The 14,617-nt window shown below is 34.4% G+C and overlaps 2 protein-coding genes and 1 long non-coding RNA gene across 3 annotated transcripts in view; 1 reads left to right on the top strand and 2 right to left on the bottom strand.

Annotated features, from left to right (window-relative positions):
- Nak (Numb-associated kinase) overlaps window positions 1–9,628 on the bottom strand; it is a 49,146-nt gene extending 39,518 nt beyond the window's left edge. The window contains exons 1-4 of the mRNA XM_081976175.1: window positions 9,277–9,628; window positions 9,047–9,174; window positions 8,747–8,992; window positions 2,272–2,472 (exon numbers count right to left, since the gene is read on the bottom strand). Of these exons, the coding sequence (XP_081832301.1) occupies window positions 2,272–2,472; window positions 8,747–8,992; window positions 9,047–9,174; window positions 9,277–9,409 (708 nt within the window). The 5' untranslated portion in view covers window positions 9,410–9,628. The remainder of the gene's footprint in view (window positions 1–2,271; window positions 2,473–8,746; window positions 8,993–9,046; window positions 9,175–9,276) is intronic.
- On the top strand, window positions 7,550–8,471 carry LOC145726899 (uncharacterized). Its single transcript, XM_081976183.1, has 3 exons — window positions 7,550–7,747; window positions 7,799–8,069; window positions 8,127–8,471. Exons 1-3 carry the CDS (start codon window positions 7,609–7,611, stop codon window positions 8,410–8,412), a joined length of 696 nt encoding a protein of 231 aa, XP_081832309.1. The 5' UTR covers window positions 7,550–7,608; the 3' UTR covers window positions 8,413–8,471.
- Window positions 9,629–13,260: 3,632 nt separating the features above from the next.
- Window positions 13,261–14,527, bottom strand: LOC145726239 (uncharacterized). The gene is made up of 2 exons (XR_014177541.1): window positions 13,937–14,527; window positions 13,261–13,881 (listed from the first exon to the last, which is right to left on the bottom strand). It is a non-coding gene; the product is annotated as an uncharacterized LOC145726239 (long non-coding RNA).
- Between the last annotated feature and the right edge of the window lie 90 nt (window positions 14,528–14,617).

Genomic DNA, 14,617 nt, shown 5'->3' with positions numbered 1-14,617 from the left:
GTGGGTTTCTATTTAAAAAACTTGAGATTTTTCATTTTTTTTAGTGGCAACTTTATGATTTTTTTTTGACGACCCTGTATACAAATGAGTCGTTACGCACCCTCAGTTTAATAAAACGATCCTTTATTTACAATAACCCAAAGTTTCATTGCAAAATGAAATACGGTTTTAACATAGTACAAAAATATGTTGAGCGTTGCAACTGTCACTTTTTTGGAAAAACATCAAATATTTCGAAAACGGCTAGAGATAGGCATAGGGCATTCTATACAAAAGTTGGTCAGAATTTTGTGAGGAATCCAAATATGTAATAATATATAGGGTGTTCTATTTAAAATAAGAAAGTTGTGATCGACTTCCGGTATGAGCGGAAGTGCAACCATCTTGAAAATATTTTAGTTGGATTGGGCATGCCCACATCAGTATCCTACCAAATTTTCAAAACTCTCCTATTTATACTTTTTCCAATATCAATCGAGGTCTTTCGTCGTGGGACACCCTGTATAAGAAAATTGACCCCACATGTAATTATTATGGTAAAATCTATGTTAGATGATATTAAGTTGAAAAATTGAATTATCCAAGTCATGTGACGTGTATTTTGCAATTTAAGTTTTCACAACTGTCCAAATTTTATTTATCAATTTTCCAAAGTTCAAACTGCCTTTTGAAGGTTACGTCACTGTTTTTGACAATGTCAACTAGTCTTTACAGTGTTGCAAGCTCAAAAATTGAATTATCCAACTCACGTGACGTGTATTTTGCAATTCAAGTTTTTACAAATGTCTAAATTTTATTTATCAATTTTCCAAAGTTTAAACTGCGTTTTGAAGGTCACGTGACTGTTTTTGACAATGTCAACTGGTCTTTACAGTGTTGCAAGCTCAAAAATTGAATAATCCAAGTCACGTGACGTGTATTTTTCAATTTAAGTTTTTACAACTGTCTAAATTTTATTTATCAATTTTCCAAAGTTTAAACTGCGTTTTGAAGGTCACGTGACTGTTTTTGACAATGTCAACTGGTCTTTACAGTGTTGCAAGCTCAAAAATTGAATAATCCAAGTCACGTGACGTGTATTTTTCAATTTAAGTTTTTACAACTGTCTAAATTTTATTTATCAATTTTCCAAAGTTTAAACTGCGTTTTGAAGGTCACGTGACTGTTTTTGACAATGTCAACTCGTCTTTACAGTGTTGCAAGCTCAAAAATTGAATTATCCAAGTCACGTGACGTGTATTTTGCAATTCAAGTTTTTACAACAGTCGAAATTTTATTTATCAATTTTCCAAAGTTTAAACTGCGTTTTGAAGGTCACGTGACTGTTTTTGACAATGTCAACTAGTCTTTACAGTGTTGCAAGCTCAAAAATTGAATTATCAAAGTCACGTGACGTAGTTCTTACAATTTTACCACTGCCTAAGTTTAAAATACTATATATTTAATTTTCCAACTGTTTCTTTTAAATGACAGGTGTCTTTCTTTGACACGTGCTAACTTGGTTACTGTGACAGTTAAAAGATTCGTTTAAACGTCAAAATATAACCTGTAATTTCAGGCAACCGTACAAAAAATATTTTTGTTAGAATTTGAAAAAACAGTCACCTGACCGTAGAAAATCAATTTTAAGCTTTCGGCACAAAGTCAAATCAAGTGTCAAAAATTTGGAAAAACCTTTACGTTGTCACCTAACCTAACTGAAAAACTCACGTGACTTTTAAAAAAATGAATTTTAAGCTTTTGGGTCTTCAAAATTTGGAAAATCAATCAGGTAACCTGAGAAAGTCATTTTTTTTGGTTTATCTTTTCAAGGTTTATCATGTCTCAATACCAAGGGCCTTATAACTATATTTAAGAATTCCACAAATGTGTAGGTAACCATTTGAAGGCATTCTGAGGCAGTTTAACTAATTTAAAGGCATTTCGAGGTAATATGAGGAACTTTAGGCAGTTTTAAGACCTTTTGAGCAATAAAACAGCATTCTGAAATATTTTAAAGGCATTTCAAGGTATTTTGTATGCAAATAAGCATTTTGGTGTACAAAAAATTATCGGCGATCCACCCCTCGGAAAAACATTAACATTTTCTTGTAGTATTATTTGTTGCTATAAACTCTATAGTTAAATCCAATTTAAACAAAAACTTTATTTCTTATCTTAATAGTTAAAAGGTTTTTTTCAACCTTCGGAAAATACAAAAAGCTATTAATTAAAGTAGAATACTGCTATAAACACCAAAACTCAGCTACTGCAGTATGTATGTTCACTTACCCATATATCAGCCTTAGTAGTAATTGGTTTTCCACTATACATATCCACCATTTCTGGAGATCTATAACTAAGGGTGGTATATTTTTTAATTTCATCTTCTACCACAACCACTCCTTTTTCAGTAGGATTTAGCACTCTGGACGTCGCCGATCCGAAATCGCATAGTAAATACGTGTCACCGTCTATTAGAATATTCTCTACCTGGAAAAAAAAAACATTCTACCACCAAGCTTTCTAGATTCATACAGAGTTTCATTAAACTGTCACTGATTATTTATTTTTTTTGAAAACCGATTATATTGATGGCTTAAGATGGTTCCAAATTGGTTCTATTCCTCATATTTGGTACAGTTTTACCCCAAATTGGTAATATTACCTCATACCTGTGTTGAGATCTCTGTAATCATTGCAACTCTACAAATAGACCAATTAAACAAAAGTTACAGTGCAATATGCACAAACTTGTTTGGGGTTTCCCGTTTAGACGATACCACATTTATTTATTTCCTACAGGGTGTTACAAATTCGAGGCATTCGCATTGCTATCTCAGAAACTATAGTTGATAGAGCTTTGGTTAAATGGATACAAAGTTGGGCATTTTACTGCTAAATAATTTGGTAAAAAAAAAACAATTTTTTTTATCACATCCGGAGATATCCGAGAAAAACCGAAAAAGTCAATCTTCTATTTTATTTTTTTACCACTTTATTATTGAATATTTTGAAAAATCAATGGCACCTTTTGGAGGCAAAATAATGTTGGAATTTAGCTACGACGTTTTGTTTTTTATATACCATCAACAACTTCAAATTTTCAAATACAAACCAGTTCTAAAATAGGAGAGAAAGTCTAGTTTTTCAAACGGAACACATTCTTATAATTCTGTCTGATTCTCTGTTCAAATTTAAGAAAGTTTGCATTACGCCACTTATTCAAAAAAATCACTTTTTAAATTGATACATTGAACCACCCTGTAACTGTCAAAATAACCGAATTAATGAAAGTTAAAGTAATAGGTGTCAAATATAGTCAAAACTGTCTTTATTGTCACACACAACACTTTGTATTGACTTCTATATGTCAATGGATAAAAAATAAAATAGGCTTTCAAAAAAATATGGCCGCCTGTGTTGATAGGTTGTTTCGTTTGGCCGTTAGAGGTCCAAAGCTAACTAAATGTTTTCCTTGACTGTTACTGCTCTAATATCATTAGGGATTTTTTTTAAATCTGATATTTGGCACAAACCTAGCACAATAATTGCCAAATCTAGGGTAGTAGAAAAACTGTAGAAATACAATCATTAAGGTCGATTCTCGCTTGCACTAACTGGCCAACCCATTAGGACAGTGGCGGTGTTTCAGGCAAATTTCACCCTTACGAAAATTGTCATTTGCAAAAACAGTTTTTCAGAAAATTTCCAAGCATTACGTCGTGGTAGATCTAGTAAGTCACGTGACTGTGTTTCCCTAATTTTCTATAGTCAAATTAGCCTTTAACCAGTTAAAAAATGTTTGTGGTGCATCCTGTCACTAAACCGTAAATACACACAACACACACTTTGTATATACTTTTATATGTCGATGGACAGCCAATGAAATGAATTTTCTATTGACGTATAAAAATCGATTGGTTAGCCTTTTGTTAGAAGGCATCAACGCTGACCATTTTTTTTGGGGTATCGTTTTGTTTAATCCTTAAAAACTTGCTTAGTTTCACTACTTTTATTTATTATTTAAATAATAAGTGTATTTTTATTATATTATTTTCAGAAGTGATTGTTTTCTGAGACATATTACCTACACTGTATAACACTAAATTTTGTTAACTATGATCAAAATGAAAGACATTTAATAGTTGTATTTTTTTTATTCGTGTTTTCCATGTTGTGTTTGAGAGTAATGAGTACATTTTACAACTCTACCAGTACAATCTATACAAAAACGATTAAAACTACTGTTTTTAAATCCTAACTTTTGTCATATTCTTCCAACCGTTCTGACTAAAACTTTTCATATTTTTTTGGGAATGAGTATAGATATTACGTGTCGAATCCAAAATCGTAAAACTTACTTGGTATATTGAATAACAGTGAAGGAAAAGGAGGTCAGTAGTTACACCATACAACAAGTACCGTTCTTATAGGCGGATGACCCACTAGCAGAAATTCGTTTATAGGTTTATGGTAATGGTTAGATAAACTAATTCAAATTTTCTGTTTTATACCTATACGAAATTATGCATTCTGGAATGAAATTTATAAATGTCAGTTGTCATATTGGCACATAGGAGGTTTCTTTGGTACTAGCAATCAGTATCGTTATGTTAGACTGTATATCAATTTTTGACCAAGAAATATTACAAACCATTCAAATAGAGACAAACATTTTAGGGGTAACTTAAAAATCAAAAATTCCATCTAAACAACTAAATTTAGAGCCAAAAAATACACTAAATACACTCTAAAAGTAAAAATGAATCAAAAAATTACTTCTGAATGCTCAAAATTTTAAATTTACAAGAAGAGGACAGATTGTTAAACAAAGCTTGACAGGAAAACTAAAATGGCGCCTGACAACCACCCAAAATTATCATAAAAATATATGAGATATTAAAAACAGCTTGTATACACAAAAGTTATTAGTATTTTATATTTAGTTTTTGAAGTGATTATTTTAATTCTGTTTCTTAGCTTTCACAATTTTTGAATTAATTTAAGCAAAAGTTATTCACAATTGAAAACGAATGCGGCCTGTAATTCTTGCAAATTCTAGGTTTTGACATTAGTCACGTGGCTTTTGAAGAATAATTTAGCGAGGCAACCACGTGACTACTATCAAAATAACTGTCATAAATCTCAGAAGCACGATTTGTATCCAATACTGCAAGAAAACTTTTCTAATTCTAAAACCTGGTTTTTAAAACTTTTAAGCACAGTTTGACAGTCAGAGACAAAATTGCTTGTCAAACCCACTTTGGGGGAGAAAATTACTGTTTTAAGCACATTTTTGGAATGCTCATTAAATGTCCTATTCAATAACCTAAAAAAACCCTACAAGATTTAGTACAGTCAGGGAGAGAAGCGGTGTCAAAGTTTAAACTGACAGAAACACAGTTTGAAATGACAGTCAGGGACAAAATTGCCTGTAAAACCCACTTGGAGTGAGAAAATTACTGTTTTAAGCACATTTTTGGAATGCTCATTAAATGTCCTATTCAATAACCTGAAAAAACACTACAAGATTTAGTACAGTCAGGGAGACAAGTGGTGTCAAAGTTTAAACTGACAGAAACACAGTTTGAAAAGACAGTCAGGGACAAAATTGCTTGTAAAACTCACTTGGAGTGAGAAAATTACTGTTTTAAGCACATTTTTGGAATGCTCATTAGATGTCCTATTCAATAACCTGAAAAAACACTACAAGATTTAGTACAGTCAGGGAGAAAAGCGGTGTCAAAGTTTAAACTGACAGAAACACAGTTTGAAATGACAGTCAGGGACAAAATTGCCTGTAAAACCCACTTGGAGTGAGAAAATTACTGTTTTAAGCACATTTTTGGAATGCTCATTAAATGTCCTATTCAATAACCTGAAAAAACACTACAAGATTTAGTACAGTCAGGGAGACAAGTGGTGTCAAAGTTTAAACTGACAGAAACACAGTTTGAAAAGACAGTCAGGGACAAAATTGCTTGTAAAACTCACTTGGAGTGAGAAAATTACTGTTTTAAGCACATTTTTGGAATGCTCATTATATGTCCTATTCAATAACCTGAAAAAACACTACAAGATTTAGTACAGTCAGGGAGAAAAGCGGTGTCAAAGTTTAAACTGACAGAAACACAGTTTGAAATGACAGTCAGGGACAAAATTGCCTGTAAAACTCACTTGGAGTGAGAAAATTACTGTTTTAAGCACATTTTTGGAATGCTCATTAAATGTCCTATTCAATAACCTAAAAAAACACTACAAGATTTACTACAGTCAGGGAGACAAGTGGTGTCAAAGTTTAAACTGACAGAAACACAGTTTGAAACGATAGTCAGGGACAAAATTGCCTGTAAAACTCACTTGGAGTGAGAAAATTACTGTTTTAAGCGCATTTTTGGAATGCTCATTAAATGTCCTATTCAATAACCTGAAAAAACACTACAAGATTTAGTACAGTCAGGGAGACAAGTGGTGTCAAAGTTTAAACTGACAGAAACACAGTTTGAAACGACAGTCAGGGACAAAATTGCCTGTAAAACTCACTTGGAGTGAGAAAATGACTGTTTTAAGCACATTTTTCAAATCTTCAATAAATCCCCTAACCAACAACCTGAAAAACACTACAAAATTTGGTACAGTCAGGGAGAAAAATGTGTGTCAAAGTTTTAACTAACCGAAACACAGTTTGAAAGGAGAGTCAGGGACAAAAATGTATGTAAAAGTCACTTTGAGTGAGAAAATGACTGTTTTAAGCACATTTTTGAAATCCTCATTAAATTTCCTTTCCAATGATCTGAAAAACACTACAAAATTTGTTACAGTCAATGGATAGCCATCGAAATGATATTTCTAAAAATATCCCTATTTGGGTTGACAGGTTAGACGGTTTGGCCGCTAGAGAGCGTCAAATTTGATCGATTTTTGTATCACTTTCTTCGTGCATCCGTTTGTTTAATCCTCAAAAACTCGCTTAATTACACTATTTTTGGTAAAGTTTTATACGTCAATGGATAGCCAATGAAATGAGCTTTCTAAAAATACCCAAACTGGGGTTAATAGGTTGGACGGTTTGGCCACTAGAGGGCGTCAAAATTGACTCATTTTTTTCATGATTTTTTTTTGGTGCATTTTTTTGTTCAATCGTCAATAACTAGCTAATTTGCTACACTTTGTATAAGCTTTTATATGTCAACGGACAGCTAATGAAATGAGCTTTTTATTGACGTATAAAGTTGATTGATTAATTATACAGTTTCGCCGCTAGAGACAGTCAAAATTGTTGGAAGTAAAATTACAAAATTCATAATTTTTCCTTGTTTTCCAACGGATTTTATTGAAATTACCAAACTTTATTTATTTTATTTATGTTTATATTTCAATGGTAGATGTATATCAAAAAATATTGCATGATAATTCTAATGCAACAACACATAGCAACCATATATTATTATAATTATACATTATATTAAACTGCATTAATTTAAAGCAGTTTAACTACTGAACTTGCTCTTCAAAAGTTCTGGTGGCCATCATTACATTAACCTAATCAGTTTGAGTCTGTCACAGGTGAAAGATCAAAATTTCTGTAAATCATCATCAATAAAATTATTTTGGCCAACCCATAATATGCAGTCAAAATTCCCGATTAAAAAAGGAAAAAAGTGCAATCATACTGGAAAAAAACCATGCTGCTGCGAACAATTTATAAAAATTATTATGGACTACCCTTGGGACTGTAGGGATAAAGTGCACCGGAAAAAAAAAGGTGTGTAAGTTATTAATGCCTAAGTTTATTGTAGCAGAGTTTAACTTTCAGGAAGATGTTCAAAGTGTTACAAAAATACGGCATCACAAACAGTACTAGTTTGTGACAGTGAAGCATATCAAGAAATCAAAAACTTGATGCTTTCTATTAACACTTCATTAGAAAGTGTCTTAGTCAATTTGCAAAGTCAAAGAGAAATTTTGGTGAATAAACTGCAGGATGAAGTGCCATTTTACAAAAGTGATTTAGGCAGCAAAAATAGTAAGAAGAAAAGTTTGGTACCCACTAAAAGATATTCCTACATATGGCCTGAAATAAGCAGGTACTTCTCCAGGTTTTCCACATGAAAATAAAGTAGTGATGATGAGTTCTATTACAGGTTTTACTGTAGTCAGCCGTTTTGGATGAAAAATTACATACAAAGATTTGTTGGTGGATTACCAGTGAACAACAACATTACTCAATATCCTAGAAAGAACTGTTGGTCACTATCCTGTTCAGATATTAATTATTTTCAATCTGTTGCCAGAACTTTAACAAGAAAGCCTTTCTCTTATTTCAATCCTGTTGTTGGTTTAATTGGTAAAGGTGACTGTCATGAAACCAGAGATGACTTAGAAATTGATGAACTAGAACACGATTTTTCCTTGGATATTGAAAAATAATGTTTACATATTTATAGCAAGCAGATAAGTAATAAAGATGTTAAGGTACTTTATTCTGACATTCCAGTTTTATGACACCATTTAGATAAGCACATTTATAACCAACCTCATTGTATAACACACTTTATTATTAATAACTTATTAAGTTCAGTGGCAATTCTTAGAACAAATAAAGATTGGTACAGTTAAATTTTTAACAAGTGAATACTGCTAATAACCAATTAACCAGTAGAAATCTGGGCAAATTAAATTGTTTAAACAGAGTGGATTGTTTAAGTGTTCCACATTCAATTTCTTGGGATTAATGATTTTAGGGCAAACTATTTATTCTTACCTTTAAATCTCGATGTATAATAGGCGTTTTGCAATGATGCAACCTGGCAACTGCTTCACAAATATCACAGAAAATGGTTAAGACTTCAGTTTCACTAAAGTCTGGCTTTCCATGCTCCCTCATAACATCCAGCAGATTCTGCCGATAGTAGGTCATGAGCAACATTACTTCAAACACACCACCTCCAAGGGCAACAAAGCTTGAATCAATGTAACCAACAATGTTTTTGTGGCCATTTAAACTACTCTAAAAGCGCCAATATTTTGATGTACCAACCATCAGTACAAAAAAAGTACTTACAATAATCTGCAATTCTCTCTTTGCAACATTCAAATCTTGCTCATTATTAACATACATTCTTTTCAGAGCTGCTCTGGTGGGTACACCTCCTGTATACACTCTAACTAGGTATACAATAGCAAAACCACCTAAATTGACAGAATTAATTCAGGAATTACAAAAAAAATACAGATTTTTTAGGAGGGCAAACACAATAACCCACCCCTTAATTAAAATAAACGCCCCCTCACCTTCTGCCAACACATCCTCAACTTGGACGCTGTGCGTGCCTACTTTAAAGACTTTTCCCACCGAGGTGCCGGCCTCTTTCGAAGTGGTGTCAATTTTTTCGTTTTTCTCAATTTTTGAAAATAGTTTCTTCATGTTGGTGTAAAGGGCTAGGGCGAGATAAAGGCATGAAATTGAGGTTACCGCAACTGGGACCCCCGACCAAAGGCTCTTGCGATTCACTTAACTCGCGTTGCACTTTTCAACATATTCTGGCGTGCTATCAAGTATTTACTACTTAAAAAATTTAATTAAATAATTTTGCAGTAATATTTATGTGACGTATCCCACTAGTGACATTTTTTTATATGTTTTTCGGTATTTTGACGTTTGTGTCACTTGTGAAAGTGACGTTTAGTTGAATTGACAGTTGACATTACACTAGTCTTCTTCTGTAAAGATAGGCTGGTTAACGTGCCAATACAGTTAATGGTACCATTCAAAACAGATCGTTGCATGATCGTTGTATATATCTTATCTTGTAAGACTATTTCGTTCTTGCCGTCAGTAAACTATTTGCTTTGGCAATTCATAAAAACAAATCAGATTTTAAATTTGAAGGTTTTTTCGTTTAATTATCGATATATTTCAATAATGCATACAGCTAAAAATTGTCTAGCGATTGCTAATCGATGTGTTCTTATTAGAGTCCATAAAAGCGCTTAAAAAGCAAAATCATTTTCTTTAAAAAAGCATAAAAACGCACAAAACTCTTTCAGAGATGCAAATTGCAAAAGCACGGAAGATTTTAGACTGTTTTGAAACCTTTAAAATTTTTTTTTAACTACTTGAGAGCATTTGGAAGATTTTTTGACTGTTTAAACAGCATATTGATGGTTCTGGAATGCTTTAGAGGCATTTGAAATCTCTTACACGGTTCACTAAATTTTTTGGAGCTTCTAAACCGCTTTAATATCTTCTGGGAGCTTCTAGACTAATTGAAAAGCATTTGGAATCTTTTAGATTGTTCTAAATGATTTTGGAAGCTTCTAGAACTATTTTGAAAGACTTCCGACTGTTTTAGAAGCATTTTGGAGTTTTTGTGTTATTTTGAAATCTTTTTAGACTACTTTAGGAGCATTGAAAGTTCTGGACTGCTTTTAAGACATGTGAATTTGATAGCTTTGAAACTGCTTTAGAAGCATACCGAAGCTTTTAGACTACCTTGAAATTTTTGAATAGCTTCTAGACTAGAAGAAGATTAATTGGAAGCCTTTAGAGTGTTCTAAAAGCTTCTGGAAGCTTCTATACTCTTTTGAATGGCTTTAGACTGCTTGAGAAGCATTTTGGAGTTTCTGTAGCGTTTTAAAACATTTTTAGACTACTTTAGGAGCATTTGGAAGATGTTTCGACAGTTTAAAGAGCCTTGAAGGTTCTGGACTGCCTTTAAGGCATTTGAAACCTTGTAGACGGTTTTAGAAACTTTTGGAAGCTGCTAAACTGCTTTAGAAGCATATACGGAAGCTTTTGAGAGCTTCTAAATAAATTGAAAAAGCATTTGGAAGCTTGTAGACAGTTTTGGAAGGCTTTAAACTGCTTGAGAAGCATTTTGGAGTTTCTGTAGTGTTTTAAAACCTTTTTAGATTACTTTAGGAGCATTTGGAAGATGTTTCGACAGTTTAAAGAGCCTTGAAGGTTCTGGACTGCCTCTAAGGCATTTGAAACCTTGTAGACGGTTTTAGAAACTTTTGGAAGCTGCTAAACTGCTTTAGAAGCATATACGGAAGCTTTTGAGAGCTTCTAAATAAATTGAAAAAGCATTTGGAAGCTTGTAGACAGTTTTGGAAGGCTTTAAACTGCTTGAGAAGCATTTTGGAGTTTCTGTAGTGTTTTAAAACCTTTTTAGATTACTTTAGGAGCATTTGGAAGATGTTTCGACAGTTTAAAGAGCCTTGAAGGTTCTGGACTGCCTCTAAGGCATTTGAAACCTTGTAGACGGTTTTAGAATCTTTTGGAAGCTGCTAAACTGCTTTACAATCATACGGAAGCTTTTGAGAGCTTCTAAATAAATTGAAAAGCATTTGGAAGCTTCTAGACTGTTTTGGAAGGCTTTAGACTGCTTGAGAAGCATTTTAGAGTTTCTGTAGTGTTTAAAAGCTTTTTAGACTACTTTAGGAGCATTTGGAAGGTGTTTCGACAGCTTAAATAAGAGCCTTGAAGGTTCTGGACTGCCTTTAAGGCATTTGAAACCTTGTAGACGGTTTTAGAAACTTTTGGAAGGTGCTAAACTGCTGTAGAAGCATACGGAAGCTTCTGAGAGCTTCTAAATAAATTGAAAAGCATTTGGAAGCTTCTAGACTGTTTTAGAAGGCTTTAGACTGCCTGAGAAGCATTTTAGAGTTTCTGTAGTGTTTTAAAACCTTTTTAGAAAGAAGTAGTAGTCCATATTCTTTCAGTGGAGTCGCAGGAGTACGAAAGGAAGAAAATGACAAACAGTCTTCTCCACAATACTTTATTATGACCTTAGATGGTAAGGTCTGCTCAACAAGTTTTCCAATTTTTTTGAAACATTTTGTTTTCCTGTTTCATCGCCTCTTCTGTGGATGGTGCACAAGTGTTAAGCTCTTTTTTTCCCCCCTAGGGTCTCACCCAGCCCTAAATGGGTCTAGTTTAAGTTTTATGTTTAATTTTTTGATTTAATGTGCTATAGTTATTTTTTCTCCATAATGAGCTTTGTTCACCTATTTAACTTTGTTAATTTCACTATTTCGTCATAACATGGGTCTCTCTGTCTCTCCCCTTGTAAAAAGACAGTAGTCACATTGGTCGACTGATTTGAGCTCCTGAAGATGGTCATTTATGTGACCGAAACTTGTTGAGCAGACCTTACCATCTAAGGTCATAATATTGTAAGTATTGTGGAGAAGACTGTTTGTCATTTTCTTCCTTTCGAAAACCTTTTTAGATTACTTTAGGAGCATTTGGAAGATGTTTCGACAGTTTAAAGAGCCTTGAAGGTTCTGGACTGCCTTTAAGGCATTTGAAACATTGTAGACGATTTTGGAAACTTTTGGAAGCTGCTAAACTGCTTTGGAATCATACGGAAGCTTTTGAGAGCTTCTAAATAAATTGAAAAGCATTTGGAAGCTTCTAGAGACTGTTTTGGAAGGCTTTACTTCCTTCCTTCCTTATTTAGAAAACCATCATCAGGCCGATACTATGCGGTGAATGCGAGACATGGGTCATGACAAAGAACTCACAGAATAAACTGGAGGTGTTTGAAAGAAAAATACCAAGACGGATCTTCGGCCCACTAAATAAAAATGAGATATGGAGATGAAGATATAATCATGAAATCTACCAACTTTTCAAGTAGGCACCTATCTCAGAATTCGTCAGACTACAGAGGCTACGATGGGCAGGCCACGTAGTAAGAATGCCGGATAACAGGCTACCAAAAAGGGCCCTCAATAGTAGGATGCAGGGCAGAAGACCAAAAGGGAGACCACGGAAAAGATGGGAGGATGGAGTGACAGAAGACGCGCAAAACTTGATAGGTGTCAGAACCTGGAGGAGAGAGGAGTTGGATCGACAGTGTTGGAGGCGGAAGATAAAGGAGGCCAAGGCTCAATTTGGGCTGTAGCGCCATTGGAGAGAGAGAGAGTGGCACTTTTCCTCCCTAGGGAGGAAAACACTTTCAGTCTCTCTGGTGGCACTTTCACTCTCTAGGTAGTGAAAGTGATATTTTCATCTCTCAAATGAGGGAGGAAAATTTAATTTTCTATAGAGGTCGTAGAAAAACATATTATATTGCTGGTAACCGCTTTCGTATAGCATAGAAACACAAAACTTCTTCAAACACTTGCGTCTCTGTGGACTAGCAGGAGGAATGAGAGCAAATTTAACAGGACTAACAGAAACAGTGGAAAAAAACATTACACTAACATACTTTCCACCGTTACATAAAGTAGTCGAAGTAGAGACTAAAACAAACAAAATACAACAAATTCCAAAACAAACTTATTTACTTTTTCGTGTCCGAATCCTAATGTTACAGTTTACCCCAAAATCGGGCTATGTCGATTCCTCCAGTATTAGCGAACCATATATCATCGAGAGTGCACTTTGAGGGACACAGCCCGCATGTTCTTAAATGCTCCATGTTTTATGTTTCTCCGCACTCATACAGAAGGTCGTCATTTGATTGATACCTTTTTGCGTTCGTTTTCGTCCTGATTAGAGTCAGCTTTGTCTTGACGCTGGTTTTGTCGTCTCTACTGATGCCTTTTCGACATGACACTTTCTTTTTAGTTTCTTGTATAGTTATGGAATATTCATTTCTTGGAGTCGGTTGTTTTCCGGTCTGGATTTGCGCCTTTTGCTGAACAAGACAGGAACCTGTGTCTTGGCGACGTTCAGCTGAATTTTTCATTTTGAGTATCATTTTTCCATCATCCTTCAGTCTCCACTTTGCTTTGAAATCTTCAGGTTAATAGCCTAACATTCCTGAATTCGGCCAGTAGCGCGGTATCATCTGCGTAGAATACCAGAGGCTCTATCCTGCTGCGCGCGGTATGTCGCTAGTGTAGCTGTTGTACACAAATGGTGAGAGGATCCTTTGCTTCCATCTCCCTGTACGTAAAGTAGACTCCTTAGTAAAGAAGAATCTCACTATAGTTTGACTTGCCTGATTGGAAATCTTGCATTCAGCAACTTGGTGAGCAGTTCCTTGTGTCAAAGGCTTTTAATACGTCTGGCAGGGAATTTGCTGGTGAGGTACACAACCATTTTGGGGATCTGATGTTCCGGAAAGTGTTATTTGACTATGACATTTTGCACATGGTGTGTCACAGTCAAATCACAACTTAGCCTAGGTGAACCCTAGGGTGCCTTAAATTACTTCGGTGCAATCCACCATAAGTGCCGATTACACCGACATATTTAAGGACACCCTAGACTACGTTTTAATTTGACTATGACATTTTGCACATGATCTGTTACAGTCAAATCACAACTTAGCCTAGGTGAACCCTAGGGTGCCTTAAATTACGTCGGTGCAATTCGCCATAAGGGCGCTCTATTAGGGTTCCCCTAGACTAAGTTGTGATTTGACTGTGACAGATCATGAGCAAAATGTGACAGTCAAAATAAAATCTAATCTAGGGTCTAAGGTTCCCTATCCTATAACCGGAAGTGTCACATTTTTCTCACCCAACCTAGGTAGCCTTGAAGCTACCTTAAGTTTCAAGGAATGATTATTAATATGGCCCTTAACCAACTATCGAGCATCAATCACCCTGTATATATCCTTTGTTTTATGTATTATTTATTTAGCGGAGATAATCAACCAATTCAAAATAAATG

This window comes from Ips typographus, linkage group LG3 (genome assembly GCF_016097725.1).
Source record: "Ips typographus isolate SLU linkage group LG3, UJ_Ityp_2.0, whole genome shotgun sequence".
NCBI lineage: Eukaryota > Metazoa > Arthropoda > Insecta > Coleoptera > Curculionidae > Ips > Ips typographus.
The sequence above is the reverse complement of the archived record's forward strand: the minus strand, read 5'-3'. Positions and strand labels throughout refer to the sequence as shown.